This window comes from Taurulus bubalis (assembly GCF_910589615.1).
Source record: "Taurulus bubalis genome assembly, chromosome: 8".
NCBI lineage: Eukaryota > Metazoa > Chordata > Actinopteri > Perciformes > Cottidae > Taurulus > Taurulus bubalis.
The window spans coordinates 2006267-2030658 of NC_136596.1; the positions used below are offsets into that span (position 1 = coordinate 2006267).

Consider the following 24392-nt stretch of genomic DNA (forward strand, 5'->3'; position numbering starts at 1 on the left):
TCTTATCTTTTTATCACAAAGCGTCATAATGTGTCAAACAATAACCAAAGACAATAAACTCTCCAACTGTAATAAATGATTGTAATCCACATTTAAATAGTAAAAATGAGTATACAGCTGACTAATGACACTAACACAAGGTGCATGTGCCCTATTCCCTTTCTTTTACCCAGTCTCCATACAGGAACTGGCGCCAAGAGACAGGACGCCTTCCATCACCTCCAACACAACGATGGTAACTCATCGATTCCGTCTGTCTTCTCGTATGTCGAGACGAAAGAGACAGGCTCAAGATTCCACCTTGTTTGATGGTAGCCAAAACCTGAGATGGGAAACATGGAGTGGCTCTATACCCGATGGAGCTATTTCGATTCACAACGACTATGAGGATCGTGTTGACTACGTCTGCAAGCACTCCTGTTTTGCTGGTTTCTACAACCCCAGCAAGGGAAGTTATTGCTACATCCCCATCGGTGACGTAGAGTATGGAGCTAACTGGTTTGAGATCTTGGTGAACAAAGACAACTTTGAGTTACTGGAGTGGAAGGACGGCTCTCGTGGGTCAGTACCCGAACATTCAGTCAAAACGTGTTCCCATTTGACCATATATGTTGGAAAGAATAAGTACGGTCTTGGGATGGTAAAGACTGAGGACAAAGGTTTCTTCCTTCCCTGGGAAGGTTCAGAGTATAAGTACAAGTCCTACCAGGTCCTGACCTTCAGAAAAGATGTAATCAGCGAGGAAATCTCTGACATCAAATACAACACTGGTACGAGAGTCTTTAAGTATCCTCCGGACTTCATGTTCACCACTACCGTCATCAACAATGAGTGCAGTCCAGTTGTGAAAACACCCGCTGTCTCAATGAGGCATCAGAGAGAGAGTAGGTGGGACATCAGCAGTTCCATAGGGATTGGAGTCAAAACAAGCTTCACAGGAGGAATCCCCAGTATCGGGTCTGGAACGGTTGAGGTCAGCAGTGATGTGTCATTCACATTCTCAGGAGGACAAACTAAGACAGAGGAGACCTCCCACTCTTTTCCTTTGCAGGTCACAGTCCCACCAAACCATTACTGCAAAGTCAGAATGGTGATGCAGAAGTACAAGGCCAACATCTCTTTCACTGCACGCCTGATTCGCCGATATAGAAACGGGAAGACTTCATCGACGTACATCTCCGGGACCTATCACGGTGTCGATAATCGAGAAGGTACAGCTTTGGTAGAGCGCTGTCAACCTGTTCCTGATGCCGTTGCTTGTCCCGTCAGGAGTTCGTAAGGCGGTTCAGTGTTTCCCCAGCTTTTCTAAAATGACAAACCATCATGACCCAATTCACATTCTTGTGATTTCCACATCACCTTATACATCTTGAACAGGTAAACCAGCCATTATGAAGAGATATACCTTTGAAAAATCTCAGCTTTGTGTTCTTGAAAACATGTTAAATACTTAATTATTGACACCAAACTAGAAAATGCCTTTCCTGCAGAAAAGTCATGTGAATGCTGACGGCTGAAATGATTGCAAGGCCTTGCTGAAAATACAGAAATCTTGCAGCGCAATGTTTTTAAACTGAACTGCATAAAGAAGCTTAGAGCTCAAATGCATTGCTAGAAAAGCTGCAGGTTAAACTGTAAAACTGGCAAAGGTGGAAGTTGACATGAATCAACTCATTAGGCAAAGTATTTAAGTGGAATAAACCCTCAAACCTATAAGTAGTTTAACTGAAATTAGTTGTTTGCTTGAATAAAACATTTAAAAACCTCAAGTACTTGTTGAGAAAATAATACTAGGGTGGAAGTAACCTTTTAAACCTTTAAGTACTAGGACAGAAATACGTTTCCTGGTTGAATGAACCTTTAAAGATGCAAGTCGTCAAGACAGAAAGTAACATTCGGGTTACTCTGTGAGGCTTTTATTTAGAAAAGAAACAGCCTCATCCTGAATTCCCTGTTAGGCAAGGCAAGTGTATTAATAAAGACTATAATTAACAGAACAATAAAAACATTTAGGTTCCCTCATTTGGCTCAACGGTGGACGGCAGATTTAATTGTTAGATAAAAGACGATGGAAGAAATTCAGTAGATGTATTTGACGGCCATATTTAAATATCCTGCGACCCACATGTGGGTCCTGACCCGGTCTTTGGGAATGACTGAGATAGTTGACATACAGTAAAAAGTTTCTGCAGTAAACTTGAACCTAATGTACCATATTTAACAAAGAGTATTTAAATAAGGTGTGCCTAAACAAAGCCTTACACATACATACCCAGTACATGCCATCATACATTCTTCCCATTGTACATGGCATAAATGAAAAAAAAAAATTCTGAGGGAAATTCCCGCATGCTTTTGAACGTATATCACATTATGTATCATGTTTATCCATCATGTTATTTTAATATCTAATGGTTAAGTTGTTGTGAAACTGAATTCAACTAAAACTCAGTGTAAAAGAGTTTAGCCTGAAGGAGTGTGAGAACTTCTTTTGTGTACAAGTGTGTTCTCACAAACGAGGATATACCTAAAGAGAGAAATTGTGTATATTTTGTGTAACCGCAGTTCATTTTGAAAAGACCGTATGCATGTAAAAAACATAAATGTACAGACCTGCTGGCTTTCATAGGAAAAGAAAATTCATAAAATTTGTGCCGTGTGATTAGATACTTGGTGAGAGCGGACTGACTGAATCCAGACGTGTCACTACATATCTGCCTTCAAGGTACAATGTGCGTTGTGTTTCATGGTTACTGCTGATATTATGTACTAAGTACCTTCTTAAGAAGTACTATAATAACTTGTGTATATTGAGCGTAATGCTGATGACGACTTCTGCTTACAAGCAATGAAAGCTCATGTTGGTGGGATATCGTGTCGTCTAGTATTGTGACTGCAATACTCTTTTCTGGTCCACAATCCTGATCTTCTCAGTATTTCCCATGTTGTACTTTTAATTTCTCTTTCGTTATCATTTTGTAATAAACAAGTTAATACACCTTTAAAAAATTGCTACATCTGTATTGTTACGGTCACAGACATTTTGAATGAGCTGTGTTCGGGCGTGTTCTTCGTTTCCGAACTAAGTTTTATAAAATGCCATTTATCAAACACACCTGTGTCTCAATGGCTGCGATGGAAAGGGCCTACTACATTCTCTGTGACTAAGTGAAACACATCTTTTGTGACTCATAACAACTTCTTTTTTTCTTTTTTTTTTGGGAAAACAACCTGAGGGGAAAACAGAGATCCAACATGATCCAACATGAACACTTAAAAAAAAAAAAAAATCACCTTATCAGACCAAAGCAGGCACCATCCTGGCAGTACTGATAGGAATCATGAGGCGAGCTAGTCTTAACAGAGAAAACATCTCAGAAGCAGGTTATACATGTCAGACTCTTCAGCCTGGTGGAAGTTGCCTGACGATCCGCTGACTGCCCATCGGACTTTTGCCCCTCGTAAGTAAACATGAACTTTTACTTGTCTGTGTCTCTGTGTCCTGCATCTGGGTGCACGACTATCACAAAATCATAACAGTTCAGACAGAAACTCTGGTCTGCTGAGAAATCATCAATGCTTAAACAGAGACAAAATGGTTTAGTGATAACAAGATACTTCAGATATCAAGCTAACGCTAACAGCTGGGAGCATATCACATTATGGATTTTTTATTTTTTTCTCATCAGGTATGTGGCTATTCTCCTCTTGGTGCCGTCACTGAGACTACGTCCGCATTGTATGCAGTCTATGGTCAGGACTTGCAAGCTGAGCTCATCATCAAGCTGAGCGAGCCGTCATGCCTTTCAAACATAAACGTGACAGTAACTAACTAGGGCTGGGGCCACTGTTGTCTGTAGCAATCTGATCATGCAGCAGGTTTATGAAAAATCATGTTTATCAGACAAAATAATAGAATCAATCTCCAAAAGGTCAGATCCAATTATTAACACAGAGACCCTATTTTCAAAAGCCTGCAGAAAGGATCAGTTCAGTTTTTTAAGGTCTTATTGGCAGGTGAAGGAAATGTGAGGCAGACAAGACAAAACACCTCAGAAGCCAGATTACAGTTCACAAACATCACATACAAGCACAGACAAGAAGCACATCACTCCTGTGCAGACAGGACACTTTACGTAACTGCAGAAAGTGGAAAACAGCCGATAATATACTGCATGTTATTTTTAAAGGATGTAATAGTGTAATAAATATGTACTAATGATTTTGGCCTCTATCTTGTCTCCAGATGAAGCTGTCAGTGTTGTTCCTGCTGGTCCTGCCGGCTCTGTCTGCAGCCACTCTCCAGGATAGCTCACAGCACAACAATGGTATTTCTTTAAAGTTTCCTCCTCAAGAACAAAAGTAGACTTGTTCATTACTTATTGAATACATGTAGACTGGGAAAGCCTGCTTAACAAGTCTTTTAGCTCTACGATGACATATTTCCATAAAAGATAAAGATGATGAAAAAGATGACATAACAATGCTCAAGCTAATGACATCAAACTGATGGCACAACTGACACTGTTGACTAGCTAGTTCCACTGAGAGGCTGTACACCAGGGGTGTCCAAACTTGTTTCAAAGAGGGCCAGATTTGATAATGTGAAGATGCCCAGGGGCCAATAGTCCCTTCTGACATTTTTTAACCATAAAAGTAACATGCAAATACTACACAATTTGCATTGTCACAATTATCTTCTTTTTTTTCCAATGGCAATGCAACCAAATATAAGCCACTCAGGCAGGCGTGACCAACTCTAAAAACACAATTCTGCCTTTCATTCATATCTGGAGAGTCAGATAACATTGAAAAAACTATATGGAACACATATATTTATCAACTTCCATGAAGTTGATAAATATACTTCCATGAAGTTGATAAATATACATCCTTTTACATCCTTTTTGTCAGTTTTTTTGTCACAAAATGTCCTTTTCCAAAACGACTTTGCTCCTTTTCTCTTTAGAGTAAATGTAACTTTCAAAATCTGGCAAGTATTTGTCATTATTATATGTTATAAAGGCTTAAAACAGTGTGTAAAAACAAAAACAAAGTAAATAAACATATTTGAATTTATCAGGTTTCTCTTCATAAACAATTGTAAATGTACATGAAGAAAACCTTTGAGATTACAACAATGAAATGTAACCTATTTTACATCTTCTCAGACAGTTGTGCCCATCTGAAGACAGAGCCTGACTAAAGTACCAAAATGCGTGAGAGGACTGAAAGGCAGATGTCATTATAGACAACAGGCCTAAGCATGCAAAAATAGAGTATTTTCAACTTCACTGACGGCAGAGCTTCATTTCAGTTCATAATGGGCACGATAATAAAACATGACTTCTTTTCTTTTCATCATTTCATCACGAAAGCGTCATATTGCGTCAAACAATTACCAAAAGACGGTTAACTCTCCAACTGTAAATGATTGTGATCCATATTTTACATTTAACCTTTTAAGCCCCATGGCAGTTTTTAGGATTTAGCTCGAAATAACATACCCAAATTAAAAAGGGTGTATCTCTTCAACCACAAGGGATATTTTAATTATTTTGGTGATATAATAAAGGCAGCCCATAGGAGCTTTTGGTCAGATGTGTAAATATTAGTATATATGTTACTGGCTAAGAGTAAATAAAGATTGAAACACAAAAAATAGAAGTTTCAGGTCCGCCTATAAAAAAAGCACTTTCAGGGTGATTATCTCCTTGAAATGCTGCTTCACTAAGAAGAAGAAGAAGAAGAAGAAGAAGAAGAAGAAGAAGAAGAAGAAGAAGAAGAAGAAGAAGAAGAAGAAGAAGAAGAAGAAGATGTCACGGATCCTGCTGCACGCCCCCTTCATCAGCCACTCCCTCCTCGTCAGTCCTCATTTCTTGCACCTGGCCCATCCCTGTCTCACCTGTTGCACATCCCCTCATTAGTCTTTCACTACTTAGGTCCCCTCACTTGCACTTGTCCCCTGCCAGATTGTTTTGTGTTCTTGAACCTAGCTCTCCAGCATTCCTTGTGTGTAACCTGTAGTGACCTGTTTAGTAAACGAATCGTATTCCGTACCTCCGCCTTCCTGAGTTGTGCTTTTGGGTCCTTGGATTATCGGGTCGTTACATTACAATCTGGCCAATTATGGACCCAGCACAACCTTCTGCAGCAAGCCGGTTCGAGAGGATCGAGAATGCCCTCCAGCAGCACGAGGCGCAGATGGTCCGCTTCGCTGCGGAGACACGGCAGTCTGCAGCAGTCCAGGAGCAGGCTATGACGGCGATGACCGCCCAGATGCTACAACTGACGACGGCCCTGACCCAGCTGGTAGCCGCTGCGCCGTCTCCTGCCTCTCCACGTCCGGCCTCTCCACCTCCGGTCTCACCAGCGCCTGTGCCAACACACGAGCCTCGTGTGGGTACCCCGGAGCGCTACGCTGGAGAACCTGAGGGCTGCAACCCATACATCACGAACTGCTCCATCCTGTTCTCTCTGCAGCCCCACACCTTCGCCTCGGAGGAGGCTAAGGTAGCCTTCACCATCAACCACCTGACTGACAGAGCGCGACTGTGGGGTACCGCTGAATGGGAGAGACGCACGCCGGCCTGCTCTTCGTTCCTGTTGTTTTCGGCAGAGCTTCGCAAGGTTTTCGGGGCAGTTTCCAAGGGCCCAGATCCAAGCGGGGGACTAGCGGAGCTGCGTCAGGGAGACCGGACTGTGGTAGATTATGCCTTGGAGTTTCGAACAAGAGCACGCCTTAGCGACTGGAACGAGGCAGCACAGTGCGAGGTGTTCTTGACTGGGCTAGCGGAGTATGTTAAAGATGAACTGATCTCTTTTGATTTGCCTGCCAGTTTGGATGGCTTAATAGAATTGACTTCCCGAGTGGACAGACGCATCCAGGCAAGGCGACAGGAGCGACGCAAGGGGGAGACAGATCGCCGCGCTTTCAACCAGCGTCGAGCTCCTCCGGCAGCCACCAGCTTCACCTTGGCCTCTCAACCAGTGGAGGTTGAGCCCGTAACAGGGGAGGTACTGGTGAGCCGAACCACAAGACTCTCTCCCAACCAAAGACCCCTTTTCCACGCTCAGCTGCTACTCGTGAACGGATCACAGACCCTAGCTACGTTCATTGACTCTGGTGCTGATGACAGCTTCATTGACGAGGACCTAGTCCGTCAGCTGGGTATCGAGCGGGTACTGCTGCCATGCCCTGTTCCTGCTAACGCTCTGGACGGCCACCTACTGGGGACTGTGACTCACCAGACCGCACCAGTTCGTATGCTCCTGTCGGGTAACCACCTGGAGACCATTCGGTTTCTTATCCTGCGGTCACCCCAGCATCCACTAATCCTGGGACACCCCTGGCCCCGTCGCCATAACCCCCACATCGACTGGGCCACAGGGGCCATCAGGGAGTGGAGTGCATCATGCCATCTGATCTGCCTGAAACAAGCTGCTGCAGTTCCGCAGTCAGCTGGCCCCAGCTCTGCGTCGGATCTGTCAGGAGTGCCTACGGAGTACCATGACTTTCGGGAGGTATTCAGTAAAGTCAAGGCCGCATCCCTGCCCCCACATCGTCCCTACGACTGCTGCATTAACCTGCAACCAGGCACCACCCCCCCCCAGGGGCCGTCTCTACTCCTTTTCGGCACCTGAGAGAGAGGCCATGGAGGCGTACATCAGTTCCTCCCTAGCGGCTGGGATCATCCGTCCCTCTTCTTCACCTGCAGGTGCGGGGTTCTTCTTCGTAGGGAAGAAGGACAAGTCACTTAGGCCATGCATTGACTACAGGGGCCTCAATAACATTACCATCAAGAACCGCTACCCACTCCCACTCATCTCTTCTGCCTTTGAGTTGCTGCGAGGGGCTACCATCTTCACCAAGTTAGACCTACGTAACGCCTATCATTTGGTCCGGATCCGAGAGGGGGACGAGTGGAAGACAGCTTTCAACACCCCCACTGGACATTATGAGTACCTGGTGATGCCCTTCGGTCTGACTAATGCCCCAGCTGTCTTCCAGGCACTGGTGAACGATGTGCTGAGAGACATGCTGAACAAGCAGGTATTTGTCTACCTTGATGACATTCTCATTTTCTCGAGGTCCCGAGAGGAGCACATCCACCATGTTCAATCGGTCCTCCAACGCCTCCTGAGGAATTCCCTGTTTGTGAAGGCAGAGAAGTGCGAGTTTCACGTCTCTTCTGTCTCCTTTCTGGGCTACATCGTGGGACAGGGGATTGTGAAGATGGACCCTGCCAAGGTGTCAGCGGTGACGTCCTGGCCCATCCCTGACTCGCGTAAGCAGCTGCAACGATTCCTGGGATTCGCCAATTTCTATCGGCGGTTTATCCGCAGCTATAGCACCGTGGCTGCCCCACTCACGGCACTTACCTCATCTAGAGTGCAGTTTCGGTGGTCACCTTCGGCTGAGGAGGCCTTCCAGAACCTGAAGGCCCGGTTTACGTCGGCTCCCATCCTGCAAGACCCCGACCCAGAGAGACAGTTTGTGGTGGAGGTGGACGCCTCCGATGTAGGGGTGGGGGCCATCCTGTCCCAGCGGTCTGCCAGCGACCAGAAGCTCCACCCATGCGCCTTCTTTTCCAGGCGGCTCTCACCGGCAGAGAGCAACTATGACGTGGGGAACCGAGAGCTGCTTGCCGTTAAGCTGGCCCTTGAGGAGTGGCGTCACTGGCTTGAGGGGACCAGTCTGCCATTTCTGTGTTGGACTGATCACAAGAACCTTGAGTACATTCAGTCCGCTAGGAGACTGAACTCTCGGCAAGCCAGATGGTCTCTGTTTTTTACCCGGTTTAACTTTTCCCTCTGTTACCGGCCCGGAACCTGTAACGTCAAGCCGGACGCCCTGTCACGTCAGTTTGTGGACAAGGGGGGTTCCACCCCTTGCACTGACAAGATCCTGTCTGCCCCTGTTCTGGTTGCCTCTATCACCTGGGAGGTAGAGGAGCGAGTCAAGGCTGCCCTGGAGGCCCAGCCCGGGCCGAGCTCCTGTCCCCCTGACCGCCTGTTTGTTCCCCAGACCCTGAGGTCCGAGGTCCTCCAGTGGGCCCATAGCTCCAAGCTCACGTGCCATCCTGGGAGCCAGCGTACTAAGGATGCCTTGCAGCAGAGGTTCTGGTGGGCTACTCTGGAGAAGGATACCCGGGAATTCGTCAACGCCTGCCCTGTCTGCAACCGGCACAAACCTTCCCACCAGGCTCCCGCTGGTTTCCTGCAACCTCTGTCTGTGCCGCATCGGCCCTGGTCTCACATCTCCCTGGACTTTGTGACCGGTCTCCCGCTGTCCAACAAGCATACCACCATCCTAACGGTGGTAGATCGGTTCAGCAAGATGGCCCACTTTGTCCCCCTGCCCAAGCTCCCCTCGGCCAAGGAGACTGCTGAGCTGGTTCTGCTGCATGTCTTCCGGCTTCACGGGCTTCCCACGGATGTAGTCTCCGACCGGGGTCCTCAGTTCACGTCAGTCTTCTGGAGGGAGTTCTGCACACTAATCGGGGCCACAGCCAGCCTGTCATCGGGATTCCACCCACAGTCTAATGGCCAGACGGAGCGCAAGAACCAGGAGATGGAGACAGCTCTACGGTGCTTGGTCTCCGAAACTCCAGCATCCTGGTCCCAGCAGCTCCTGTGGGTGGAGTATGCTCACAACACCTTGACCAGCTCTGCCACTGGAATGTCCCCGTTCCAGTGTGCCTACGGGTTTCAACCTCCATTGTTCTCGGCCTTGGAGAAGGAGGTTTCCTGCCCCTCGGTCCAGGCTTTCGTCCGCCGCTGCCACCGTACCTGGGCCAAGGCCAGAGTTGCGCTCCTCAGCTCAGCCAACCGGTACTCCGCAGCGGCCAACCGGCGCCGCTCCAAGGCTCCCACCTACCAGGTTGGTCAGAAGGTGTGGCTGTCGACCAGGGACCTACCCTTGCGAGTGGAGGCAAAGAAGTTGGCACCCAGGTTCATCGGACCATTCGAGGTCCTGAAGGTCATCAATCCTGCAGCGGTGAGGCTCAAGCTGCCCCGGGCCATGCGGGTCCATCCGTCATTCCACATCTCCAGAGTCAAGCCGGTGCGGGAATGTCCACTGGTCCCTGCAGTACAGCCTCCACCGCCACCGCGGTTCATCGATGGAGGTCTTACCTACACGGTTCGTCGCTTACTTCGTTCCCGCCGTCGTGGGAGAGGGTTACAATACCTGGTAGACTGGGAGGGCTACGGCCCAGAGGAGAGATGCTGGGTCCCGGCCCGACACATTCTGGATGCCCCTCTCATAAGAGAGTTTCACTGCAGCCACCCTGACCAGCCCTCCAAGGGGCCTGTGCCCACGAGGGCTACCCAGCCGAACTCTGCCCCCTCTCTTCCATCGGCAGAGTCAGACATCGAGGAGGAGCCGTCCTCCGACCAGGACAATCCACCCGCCGATGAGGAGAGGGCGGAGATGTCGGAGGAGTATTAGGCCTCCCTCAGATCCTCTTCGCCAGCGTGGCGATCGCTTTGGGACGTCAGGAGCCGTCCCTTAGAGGGGGGATTCAATGTAACGACCCGATAATCCAAGGACCCAAAAGCACAACTCAGGAAGGCGGAGGTACGGAATACGATTCGTTTACTAAACAGGTCACTACAGGTTACACACAAGGAATGCTGGAGAGCTAGGTTCAAGAACACAAAACAATCTGGCAGGGGACAAGTGCAAGTGAGGGGACCTAAGTAGTGAAAGACTAATGAGGGGATGTGCAACAGGTGAGACAGGGATGGGCCAGGTGCAAGAAATGAGGACTGACGAGGAGGGAGTGGCTGATGAAGGGGGCGTGCAGCAGGATCCGTGACAGAAGAAGAAGAAGAAGAAGAAGAAGAAGAAGACGAAGACGAAGAAGACGACGAAGACGACGAAGAAGAAGAAGCCCTGAAGCTCTCCCAAATCATAGCACAATATGTGAACAGTCTCTCTGCATTGTTTGACTTTGAAAAAGTGAAACAGATAAAGTTAGAGAGGTAAAGTACAGAGAGAATTCAGACGAGGTTTCCAAAATTTTCATTTGGGCACATTTGCGCATATTTTCATTTGTCATTTGAATTTTTTCATGTAGCAAACCTTATGTTTCACTTGTATACGACTTATGGTGTTCAATAAACTTGTATCAGTATGGATTTACTGGGGGAAATGCATTTTTTCTTTTATATGCTATTTTTTCAAAAGAAATTCAAAATTTGCTGACTCAGCGATTTATGTGGCTGTGTTCTTTGTTTCATATCTCGGATTTGGTGAATAGTTTTGGAATCTGTGTGAAATTATCTTGCTTTTTGCCATCTGGTTCCTTCTGATAGCACCAAGCTACGGGCTGCTAGTTCCAGAAACATGCAGAGTGGGCTGACTCATGACAAAATTATGACTATGATATTTTAATAATTATTTTAGTTGGTGTTTGAGTTGTGTTGAAATGGCTGACTAATTATTGTAGCCCAGGTTCTCTTGTTTAATTTGATGTGTAGCATCAATATATTTGCTCATGATTATTGTAATATTTTACACAGTTTAACTAAAATGTCTAAAAAAGGACCAATATAAGTCCGGCGGGGCTTAAAAGTAAAACACAGACCAATGACACTAGCACATTGTGCATGTGCTCTATTCCCTTTCTTTTACCCAGTCTCCATACAGGAACTGGCGCCAAGAGACAGGACGCCTTCCATCACCTCCAACACAACGATGGTAACTCATCGATTCCGTCTGTCTTCTCGTATGTCGAGACGAAAGAGACAGGCTCAAGATTCCACCTTGTTTGATGGTAGCCAAAACCTGAAATGGGAAACATGGAGTGGCTCTATACCCGATGGAGCTATTTCGATTCACAACGCCTATGAGGATCGTGTTGACTACATCTGCAAGTACCAGTGTGAGGCTGGTTTTTACAATCCCAGCATGGGTAGAGACTGCCACTACCCCTACGGTAACAAAGAGTTTACTGTCTCCCACTTTGAGATCTTGGTGAACAAAGACGACTTTGAGTTACTGGAGTGGAAGGACGGCTCCTACGGATCAGTGCCCGAATATTCAGTCAAAACTTGTTCCCATTTGACCGTATATGTTGGAAAGAATAAGTACGGTCTTGGGAAGGTACATACTAAGCACCAGGCTTTCTTCCTTCCCTGGAAAGGCTCTGAGTATTATTACAAGTCCTACCAGGTCCTGACCTTCAGAAAAGATGTAATCAGTGAGGAAATCTCTGACATCAAATACAACACTGGTACGAGAGTCTTTAAGTATCCTCCGGACTCCATGTTCACCACTACCGTCATCAACAATGAGTGCAGTCCAGTTGTGAAAACACCCGCTGTCTCAATGAGGCATCAGAGAGAGAGTAGGTGGGACATCAGCAGTTCCATAGGGATTGGAGTCAAAACAAGCTTCACAGGAGGAATCCCCAGTATCGGGTCTGGAACGGTTGAGGTCAGCAGTGATGTGTCATTCACATTCTCAGGAGGACAAACTAAGACAGAGGAGACCTCCCACTCTTTTCCTTTGCAGGTCACAGTCCCACCAAACCATTACTGCAAAGTCAGAATGGTGATGCAGAAGTACAAGGCCAACATCTCTTTCACTGCACGCCTGATTCGCCGATATAGAAACGGGAAGACTTCATCGACGTACATCTCCGGGACCTATCACGGTGTCGATAATCGAGAAGGTACAGCTTTGGTAGAGCGCTGTCAACCTGTTCCTGATGCCGTTGCTTGTCCCGTCAGGAGTTCGTAAGGCGGTTCAGTGTTTCCCCAGCTTTTCTAAAATGACAAACCATCATGACCCAATTCACATTCTTGTGATTTCCACATCACCTTATACATCTTGAACAGGTAAACCAGCCATTATGAAGAGATATACCTTTGAAAAATCTCAGCTTTGTGTTCTTGAAAACATGTTAAATACTTAATTATTGACACCAAACTAGAAAATGCCTTTCCTGCAGAAAAGTCATGTGAATGCTGACGGCTGAAATGATTGCAAGGCCTTGCTGAAAATACAGAAATCTTGCAGTGCAATGTTTTTAAACTGAACTGCATAAAGAAGCTTAGAGCTCAAATGCATTGCTAGAAAAGCTGCAGGTTAAACTGTAAAACTGGCAAAGGTGGAAGTTGACATGAATCAACTCATTAGGCAAAGTATTTAAGTGGAATAAACCCTCAAACCTATAAGTAGTTTAACTGAAATTAGTTGTTTGATTGAATAAAACATTTAAAAACCTCAAGTACTTGTTGAGAAAATAATATTAGGGTGGAAGTAACCTTTTAAACCTTTAAGTACTTGGACAGAAATACGTTTCCTGGTTGAATGAACCTTTAAAGATGCAAGTCGTCAAGACAGAAAGTAATATTCGGGTTACTCTGTGAGGCTTTTATTTAGAAAAGAAACAGCCTCATCCTGAATTCCCTGTTAGGCAAGGCAAGTGTATTAATAAAGACTATAATTAACAGAACAATAAAAACATTTAGGTTCCCTCATTTGGCTCAACGGTGGACTGCAGATTTAATTGTTAGATAAAAGACGATGTATTTGACGGCCATATTTAAATATCCTGCGACCCACATGTGGGTCCTGACCCGGTCTTTGGGAATGACTGAGATAGTTGACATACAGTATAAAGTTTCTGCAGTAAACTTGAACCTAATGTACCATATTTAACAAAGAGTATTTAAATAAGGTGTGCCTAAACAAAGCCTTACACATACATACCCAGTACATGTCATCATACATTCTTCCCATTGTACATGGCATAAATGAAAAAAAAAAAATTCTGAGGGAAATTTCCGCATGCTTTTGAACGTATATCACATTATGTATCATGTTTATCTATCATGTTATTTTAATATCTAATGGTTAAGTTGTTGTGAAACTGAATTCAACTAAAACTCAGTGTAAAAGAGTTTAGCCTGAAGGAGTGTGAGAACTTCTTTTGTGTACAAGTGTGTTCTCACAAACGAGGATATACCTAAAGAGAGAAATTGTGTATATTTTGTGTAACCGCAGTTCATTTTGAAAAGACCGTATGCATGTAAAAAACATAAATGTACAGACTTGCTGGCTTTCATAGGAAAAGAAAATTCATAAAATTTGTGCCGTGTGATTAGATACTTGGTGAGAGCGGACTGACTGAATCCAGACGTGTCACTACATATCTGCCTTCAAGGTACAATGTGCGTTGTGTTTTATGGTTACTGCTGATATTATGTACTAAGTACCTTCTTAAGAAGTACTATAATAACTTGTGTATATTGAGCGTAATGCTGATGACGACTTCTGCTTACAAGCAATGAAAGGTCATGTTGGTGGGATATTGTGTCTGCTGCAAATTAATACATCTTTGAAACATTGCTACATCTGTATTGTTATGGCAACACACATTTTTGATTGGTTGCCAGAGAAAATGTTGAGTTGATGACCAATAAACTTAATCTCAGATGTATTTCGGTTTAGTTTCTGTCTGCATGTAATTATTAACCAAAATGACCCGAAACCAAATACAGTGTGGACTGCAAAGCTATGCAGTCAAGTATCTATTCATCAGTGGCGGGCCGTGGATTTTTGACCTGGGCCTTCAGTGCCGTCTGATATTGTTTACATAAATACGCGCATGACGGGATGCTGCGTCATTAACGGACAATGCATGTAGTTCACATCAACAAGAACCATCACATTTAGTAATGTAGCCAAGGGTTTATCTTGCGCCTATACTTCACTTTATTAATAAAACAACAACACGATGCTGCGTAGTTTTCACAAGACGGCAACCACTTTTATTCTCATTCCACACTTCACTAGAACATTTCCTCTCCTTACGTTTTTCCCTTCACAATAAAAGCCCCAGAAACGTACATCAGAACACTGCTTTATAGAGAAATGTCCAAGTACTCAATATAATAGCTTCAAGTTATAACAAGACATGAAAAAACAATCCAACAAAACTGTGGCACTAAAACACTGCACACACAAGAACCCGAGCCGATCAGAACGAATGATATTACCTACCGTAAAAGTGAGCAGCAGCAGCAGCAATACTTCCTGCTGTCCTCTCACCTAGCCACCCAGCTTGGTGGGGTCTAGCAGCGAGCGCTCTGCCACTACCTCCACGGCGCGAGCTAGCCTAGCCTAGCTCGCGAGCTAGCTCTGTGGAGGTTGGCGCCGGCAATGGGTGCAGGCAGTGGATGCCGGAGGGGAGCTAAGCGGGGTGAAAAAACAACAACACAATAAGCAGAAAAAACTGTTCACTGACCAGATGCTGTTCACTTAATAAAGACAAAGTCCATCCTCCTCTCTTTGTTAACAAAAAGTTCAATGACGTGGTTGTTCAGTATACATAAATCATAAAATAAAATCTGGGAGATATAAAAGAGATATGGATATCCAGACAGACACCTTTTTTTAACATCCTATTGATTTGCACTTCGACCCTAATATGTAGTGGTCACAGTCCAGGCAAAGTGAGAGTGCATATTTGTTTTTGATTCAGTGGTGAGGCAGTTACATAAACCTGGACTCATTGGACAGGTTTTTATCTCATGGTGAGTGCTTCTCATACATTTCTCATACATTTCACAAACACTCACCTAATTAAAAAGTGTAATTTCCACATTGCTTGAAATGAAAATGTTCTGATATTCATGAACATACAAGTTACAGATGCTCCTCTTTTACACGAACAACGTCTTGTTTTTCTGTGTGCGTTATCTTTTTAACAGTCACGTTATAACTGTCTCACTGGTAAACAAATGATGGGCTGATGTTTTCACCAAGGCTGGATATTAAGGATGTTAAGGTTGGTTTGATGTTCAGTAACATGGATTCTGTTCTGTGTTTCATCTGCAGATGAAGCTGTCGGTGTTGCTGCTGTTGGCCCTGTCGGCTTTGTACACTGAATCTGGTAAACTGAACAACCATTACAGTTTCTAAACATTAATGTGTTGCTTAAAATTGGATGAGGATAGAGCATGCTTTTACACCGACTGTGGAGGGACAACAACTATGAAAATATGAGTGCAAAAGAGGAATTCACTTCAATATCATGAGAAAACACAAAATAATTGAAATTATACCTATTAAATTGATTTAAACTTTTGAAAACCTTGCCCCCCCAAAAAAAACTTTAAAAAAAACCTGGAAAGATTTGGACCTAAAGAATAGGAATATGCAACAAACAAATGACAATAAAACAAAGCTTTGGGGTCTTATGAAGGATATTCAGTCAAAAAACTGTGTCACTCGGTACTGAAATCATCTCTGTGTCTATATTATGGAGTTTACAACTGTCCTGTCAAAATAACCCTTTCCACCAACGTTATCTTTTGCTCTCTTTTTTAATTTATTTTTTAACAGTATATGTAAGCATTCAGTATGTAAACCACAGGTCTGTGATCCCCTAATACAGCAGTGAATTGTATGCAGTATGACATACAACAGTCATGTAAAGATGTGAAAATCATTCATGAATAATAATCAAAATATTCAGATGTTCCTGCCAATTACCCCTCCCCCCCTCTAGGTTTCTCCATCATTGCCCCCGTGAACGTCATCTCATCTAATTCTCAGAAAGTTAAGAAATGTTTTCCCAAAAACAAAATCTGATAAAAAGAGAGCATCCTATTGATTTGTACTCCTACCCAAATATTTAATGGTCAAAGTCAAAGCCCAGACAAAGTCAGATGAGGACATTTGGAGGAGGTTAAAGCAGGCTTTTACACAACATGCAGAGGAACAAAAACACTAAATTATTGTAAATTATAATATGTAAATTGATTTAAGCTCCTCGTATGACCGCTGTGCTCATTGTCTTTTAAAATGTGTAAAATGTCTATCTTATGGAAATTGAGTAAGTACAAGATCTTAAAATGGTAATTTGAATCAAAAAGTAACGTAGATGATAACTGGTAGTGAACTGTGACGTTCAAGGATTCAAGGATAATTTATTGTTATTATGCAACACAAGGTTTGCCAACAAATTGCAGTTTCACCCCATTTGCGTCACATAAAAAAACATGACAAACTAAACAGCAGAAACTGTAGTTCATGTTTTGATTTGCATCAGGAAGAACGTGAACAGCAGCAACAAAACAATTCTTTGGGCAATATGGCCGACATATTTATATAAAAAAATGTAACATGAAGGAACATGGTCCATCACATTTGACTGTTTGAGTGAAAGCATCATTGATGTAAACACGGGGTCCACCTCTCTCGTCCCAGGAGAGTAAACATGAATACAATGTCTGTCGATCTGAATGTTACTCCCCTTATTATAATGCGTAACCTTACACATCTGGTGCACATGCCACTGCATCACCAACACATGGCAAGCACACCTCTGCAGGGCCATTAGTCATAACCTTTGGCTATAATAACACAAGGCCCAGACAAAGTAATGACTTATTACAACACCTTCAAAATGTAGGGCACTAGATTGGCCAGATCAAACTTTATCGGGCACTTAAAAACACACCTGGATAGGAGAGTCACTTAATATGAAATTAAATGTTGGCACCAATGGATGGTTAGCAAACATGTTTAGCTCAGCATCAGGTAACGTTAGCTTGCTACGACATACGGAGGTTAACTATTGGCTGAATATTGGATGACTGTTTGTTGGCCTGCCACATATTTCCCCCCTATACAATCTTTATTCCAAAAGGCAGTAGTAATAAAACATACTTTACTGATGTTTTTCAATTTATGCTCAAACTTTCTTTCCTGCTTTGACACAGTCCTCTTGCTGGACCCAGGTCTGGGGGCCAGGGTTCCTAATATCACTGCTAACAGATCTACAAATGAAGTTCTTTCAACTCCTGTGGAGATTAAGAACAAGCTCGACCAGCATTTTTTGGACCGGTACTCCTCGCTCAACATCAATCAAACCAATCTGGAGTGGCAGGTCTTTAACCACTCTCTCCCCAAAGGAGCAATCTCAATCTACAACAAATATGTTGGACGCTTCGACTATGTTTGCCAATTCTGGTGCAATGCCGGCTTCTACAGCCCGAGCATAGATCCTTACTGCCACTACTCCTATGGAGGGAAAGAGTACAAGAGCTTTTTATGGCCATTTGAGATTCTTGTGAACAAAGACAACTTTGAGTTTATGGAATGGAAGGATGGCTCTTACGGTTCAGTGCCTCAGAATTCTGTCAAGACCTGCTCCGAAGAAGTATATGTTGGGATGAACGAGTATGGTCTTGGAAAGGTGGATGTTAAAGATCAGTGCTTCTACCTTCCCTGGGAAGGTTCTGAGTATTGGTACAGGTACTACCAGGTCCTGACCTTTAACCAAGACATATACAGTGAGCACTTGTCTGAAGTCAAGTATAAGACTGATGGCATTAAACCCATTGAGTATCCTCCAGAGACCATGCGCAAGTCTGCCATCACCAACTACCAATGCCAGACAGTGACGGGGACAGCAACCCTCTCAAAGACGTACCAAGTGGAGCAAAGGTGGGACACCAGCTTTTCTATCACAGTGGGCATCCAGACTAGCATCACTGCTGCAATCCCCATAATTGGCTCCACAGGTATCGAGTTTAGCGAGGAGACAACCCTCCAGTTCACCAAGGGGACAACGTACATTGAGTCGACCACCCACACTGTTTCTGTTGAGTGCAAAGTCCCACCAAACCAGTCCTGTGGGGTCAGTATGGTGGGATATAAGTACGGGGCAGACATCCCTTACACTGCACGCCTCAGCCGCACCTACAGCAATGGGAAGACCACGATGACGTCCATCTCTGGGACCTACAAAGGTGTCCAAATGGGAAAAATCCTGGCTGTGATGGATCACTGTGAACCTGTACCTGATCCCACACCCTGTCCCTGAAAGAATGTTGGAAGAAGTTAAATGAGATACAATAGCTGACAAATTGCATGTTGAATACCCATAACAATGTATTGAGCAAAAAATAAACATTCTTTCATCGTTTATATGCCTTGATACATTTTATACGACAATAAAAATACTTGGCTTTTAACAATTTCTTTCTTCTTTTCTTACAACACATAATTTACCCGGTAACAAAAGGAATTTATGAAACATTAGTATTTAATTGATAACGTAAAATAAACTGACATGCAAACTTAATATCCGATCAAGTAAGAAGTGTCGTCTCCTTATCAGGAGATCGGTGGTTCGATCCCCGGCTCCTTCGCATGGCGAAGTGTCCTCGGGGAAAATACCAAGACCTCACATTGCTCCCGAAGGTTGTGAGAGTTTCCTTGAATGTACATTAGTTTATCTGTTTAGGCAGAGATCAAATATGTTCCAAGTGTCACTTTCAGTGCTGCACAGTTACAGCGTACTCCTGCTGTTGATTCTGTTGCTGTTAGTTTTTGCTACAAAGACAATTTACACTACATTTTATAATCATGCAATATTTCAAAAAGAGGATTAAAGATCATTTAATCATCGAATGAATGAAAATTCTTTGATTCATGCAATTTCCTGGTTTGTTTTAAGTCCGACGTCTTTTTTAAGGGAAACTTGTTTTCACAAAATTATAAGACATGAAGCATAGACTTCTATACAACCAGAGGAGTCGCCCCCTAGTGGTCAGTGGAGATAATGCAGCTTTAACAAATGATCCATTCACTTCTATACAACCAGATGAGTCACCGCCTGGTGGTCAGGAGAGATAATGCAGCTTTAACAAATGATGCATTAACTTGTATACAACCAGAGGAGTCACCCCCCTGGTGGCCAGGAGAGAGAATGCAGGTTTTAAGACATGAAGCTTTGACTTCACTCTTCAGAACAGGAAGTTGCCACCTGGTAGCAGATAGTGTACAGCCTGCGATAATAATGTAATTGAACTGCGATAACGTCGGTTTATCAGGGTGGTTCTAAAAAAAACTTGCTATCGTGATAACGTACTGGTTGAGTCATCTTGCAAGAGTAGCGCTGGTGCTGGGATGTTCTATCGTCATGACATTAAAATGTTGCTGCGAGAGAAGAGAATCCAGCGAGAACACAAGAGACCGGCGTGACGAGAACATGCGAGATGAGAACGAGACACGAGCCCTGAGAGAACACAGGAACGCACACCGTTGGGCTTGATGAGAATAGCCCTCCCGGAAGTTTTAAGGGCGCTAATTGGATAAATTGTTTGTCATTCATTTATTTCTTTAATCAGTGATTGGCTAAACGGTGTATTAGACCCGTCTTACTTGGGCAGAATCGCTTGAGACCCACGCTGTGCACGAGCATCACAGACATGCTGCTCAGAGCTGCTTGAACAGAGGAGGACAAGCAGGAACAGCATATATTTGGCGCAGATATCCTATTTTACAAATATTACTTGGTATATTCCATAGCTCAAAAACACAAATATTGACAATTTTTTTTTTTGGGGGGTTGCTCAAGGTGGGTTGGGCCAAGCCCCGTTGACCTCTATTGGCCGGCCACTTCTGATACTTCCTTGTGTCTCTGTTTTCTTTAATAGGTTAACCATCAACAACGTGATTCTATCTGGCCTTGTCGTAATAAAGAACAACGTATTTTCTGTTACGGCTGCTTGTGGCCTTATGAAGTGTGCTTTTGTTTTGAGTCTTTATTCTGCCATCACTTCCTCACCATGGAGTCAGACAGTAACTTGGGAAGAACTTTTAGAAAACAGGTTCATTCGACATAACTCATTGATTTATTCGATAAGAAGAAGCTTCTCTTTATGTCCATTCCTTGTTCTGTTTTACTCAATAAGGTAACAAACCCTCCAGTGTATGTATTTGTCACATAACTTCACCTCACTGGAGTGCATGGAGGCGGGAAGAAGTCTGAAGAAACAAAACTGCAGCAACACTTGGTATGGAGAACAACTGAACCTTCAGACCAACGCGGTTCAGCTTGTGGCTTTCATCAGATTCATCATCCCACACCGTACATAGAACATCTCATATCTGATGTAATAACACATTAACACAGAGCTTCTCTACATGTAAAGACCTTTTATCCACTTGTTCTTGTTCTTTTAATTGTAGGTAAGTAGTATGAAGTTAATTTGTGCAAAATAATTTACAACCACTCGCCTAATTAAAATAATGTTGACACGGCTGAACAACCAATTATGGGAAATGTCTAAGATGTCCAGCAGGTGGCAGTGGTGGATCACTAATTGCTCACCACACAACAGTGCAGTAATGCTCAAACATGATATTTAACATATATTACATTGCATCACCAAAGTTGATCCACACACGTCCATTTAAATGTAGAAATACTTACAAGACTCAAGACTCGGAGGATGAAGACAAAGGAGTCTTTTGTTGGAGTCTTCTTGGTGGCTGAGTATAATACTGCTCTGAATATGTTTACCTTCCATACCTGTGCATCAACTCGTAGATGCTATAGGCTTCACATGAGGTGCTGGTCCTAGTGAATTCGTAGTATAAAAAAACGTTTATACGTTATGATTATGGTTTCTCCTTAATACTGTACTTTATTTATTAGCTCAATGTTTCAGGTTAAACTTGAATATTATAACTCATCAAACCCGACACTGAGGAATCATCAGCCTCACGTGGCTGAATGGAACGGATGACACATGTTGTTAAAAGTGTTTCCTCTCTCCATCTCTCTCTGATTTTAATTATATACAAAAACAAAATAATGAGGAAAACAGATAAAAAAAAAGACAAATCTTTTTATGAATGAAGAAAGTTCTTTGTGGTCTTTTTGTTGTTCAGACCTACAATAACATATATTTGAACTTCTTTCTTCTCGAGTCACGTCCGTCATATGAACTGCAACAGTTGTTTGCCTACAAACAGAAAACCTTTCCACCTTATTAGCACGTCATTCCTACGCCATGTATAGTGCTCACTGCAATGTCAACGTGTCCGCTTGAAGATGCTGCCCTCTCGACAAGTCATTGGGAGATAAAAGGGTCAAACCAACGGGACTTTCAACCAGCAGACCAGTGTTCAAGCCCGTTTTCTCAATATGTTGTTAGTTTTCCAATAACCCTTCTACTCTACAATGCATTCTACTATGCATGCTCCCAAGTAACACTATTATTACTAAACTTGATATGACAACCATACCGGCTTATGTTAGAACATTTTGGCTCCCGTCTACCAGTTGACTGATTTCTTTTTTTAAACGGATATTTTCCTCTACGTAATTCTGTTCACACCACCTTTGACAAAATATCTAGGACACAAAAGAACTCTCTAAACGCTCGCTGGGCCAGTAGGTGGCGATAAAGGCTACGTCAACAATACCTCAAATACCATAAAATACATTTCTGAGCATTTGTTGAGAAAGTTACTGTCATCACTATATTTGTCACAAGTGATTAAACCTGCATTTTGGTGAGATTATCAATCTTTCTTGCCATGAATAGATTTATTTATTTACTCTTTTTTCATGCACTAAAACTGATGTAAGCCCTGTTATTGGAAACATCTAAACAAAAAAGATTGCATTAATGAGTTCGGAAAGCCTTTTATACATGTTCTTATTTGTTAAAAAACATAATGTAACAATTTAAACCTCATTGTTTTCCACCTTACCCGATGATGGGGCAACTCATCGTATTCTGAATTAACATGTGTAACTCTGTATTGATGTAGGACAAAATCTTAATATTGTACATTTGCGCACTAGAACTTATTTTGTTTGATATGGAAAATGAACATCAAACAATGTGTATGAATATGGCACGCAGCACATGCTAATGTTTTCAATCCTAAGGTTTCACCAGCTTCACTAACATGTCTTCATTAAGTTTATAGGACATGATTGGCCTCCAGAGTAATCGTTAGGTCACAAAACCTCGTGAATATGAACCCAAGTTCATGAGATTCAAGGTGAGTTCAGGGAAACTTTCTCTTTTCAACTCTGTGGCTGAAAACATTCAAGTTAACACCCTTTAAAATGCTGTGATTTTTATTACAGACAAAACCATTTATTGAGACAGAAATAAGAACTGGATTACAATAGTTAAGATCAAATTCATGAAGAACTAGATTTGATCAAAGGTTGGAAGTGCAAAGAAAAAAGCATAACACATTCAGCTGCATTATGTCAGACACTCTACTGATAACAGAAAAAAACAATGACAGCTTGTGTTTGTGTTAGTTTACAGTCTGAAAACATCCAATGCCCTCTGGTTGTTGAAGTTAGAAATCTTCCAATCAATAACCAAAGTGTTTGGACTATGAACTATAAACTGTATGGGACCTTTTGTATTTTATGTGCAGGGCTTGGAGTCCTCTAGAGGTTCACATCGGTCCGCCACGGCCCGGACTTCTCCAACCTGAACGCTGTCGTACGTCCCGGTGACGGACATGGTGCGGATCTCCCCGTTAGCGTAGTGGCGTCTGAGGCTTGCCGTGAACGGGATGTCAACTTTGAACTTATACACCACCATATTAACCGTGCAGGAGCTGTTTGGCGGGGGCTGTGATCTGCACACAGGCAGCAGTGGTGATGGCCTCAGTCACCGTTTTTCCGTTGGAGTACTGGAACGTCACCTCGGTGCTGAACATAAAACTTTTGGAGGCAATGAATGGGATCTTGGCTGAGAAGGTCATTTCTTTTCCAACTTGGACCGAAACGGAGATGTTCCACTTGTGCGCCACCTGATACGTTTTTGAAAGGGAGTCTGTTTTCACCACTTTTTTTTTTTCATAGTTACTGACGGATGTTTTCCGCATGGTCTCTGGAGGATATTGGAAGATTTTAGACTCATCAGTGATGTACCTGACATCGTAGACCTGCTGGCTGATTATATCATCACCGGTGGTCAGGACCTGGTAGGATCTGTACGAATATACTTTACCCTTCCATGGCAGGTAGAAGTGCTTCTCTTTAGTAGAAACCTTCCCAAGTCCATATTTGTCCTTGCCTACATATATATATCCCCCTTTGAGCAGGTAATGACTGAATTCTGGGGCACTGAACCTGACGAACCCTCTTTCCACTCCAGGATCTCAAAGTTGTTTTTGTTCACCAGGATCTCAAACAAGAACCAGAACTTACTTTGCTTCCATTGGGATAGTGACAATAGGAACCCATGGTGGGGGTGTAAAAGCCCAACTCACACTTGTATTTGCAGACGTAATCAATTAAATTGCGATTAGAGTCACCATTGTGAATTGAAACCGTATCGTTTGGGAGAGAGTTGTTCCAGGTCACCCACTCCAGGTTAGAGCCATCGCCTGGCCATGGCATTGATCCGTCAGCGGTGGTTTCAGAATTTCCATTTCCATCTGAGTTCCTGGAGGAGACTGGAAAAAAGGGAAAGGGGAACAAACAAGAACAATGTTTCACAAGACAAAGAGCAAAAACTGAAACCAAAGCTGGTACATGCATAGCTAGATAGTACGATAGTGTATCAAGGCCATTATAGGTAAAGCAATCAAC

The 24392-nt window shown here is 43.5% G+C and overlaps 2 protein-coding genes across 3 annotated transcripts; both read left to right on the forward strand.

Annotated features, from left to right (window-relative positions):
* Positions 1-232: 232 nt before the first annotated feature.
* Positions 233-1279, forward strand: LOC306740139 (natterin-3-like; the record flags this gene model as incomplete). Its single annotated transcript, XM_079222248.1, has 1 exon — positions 233-1279. The coding sequence occupies one exon, from the start codon at positions 233-235 to the stop codon at positions 1277-1279; it is 1047 nt and encodes a 348-aa protein (XP_079078374.1).
* Positions 1280-3422: 2143 nt separating this feature from the next.
* LOC306739773 (natterin-3-like) lies at positions 3423-18969 on the forward strand. 2 transcript variants are annotated; one of them, XM_079221826.1, is made up of 4 exons: positions 3423-3461; positions 4247-4328; positions 15857-15911; positions 17746-18969. In XM_079221826.1, exons 2-4 carry the CDS (start codon positions 4326-4328, stop codon positions 18849-18851), a joined length of 1164 nt encoding a protein of 387 aa, XP_079077952.1. In that variant the 5' UTR covers positions 3423-3461; positions 4247-4325; the 3' UTR covers positions 18852-18969. The 2 variants fall into 2 exon arrangements, with proteins under 2 accessions (XP_079077952.1, XP_079077953.1); XM_079221827.1 differs by lacking the exons at positions 3423-3461; positions 4247-4328 and adding an exon at positions 12301-12683.
* The last annotated feature ends 5423 nt before the right edge of the window (positions 18970-24392 follow it).

Coding starts and splice junctions, on each gene's coding strand:
- LOC306739773 (XM_079221826.1), top strand. Junction 15,912..17,745: donor GGCTTTGTACACTGAATCTG/GTAAACTGAACA, acceptor GCTTTGACACAG/TCCTCTTGCTGGACCCAGGT.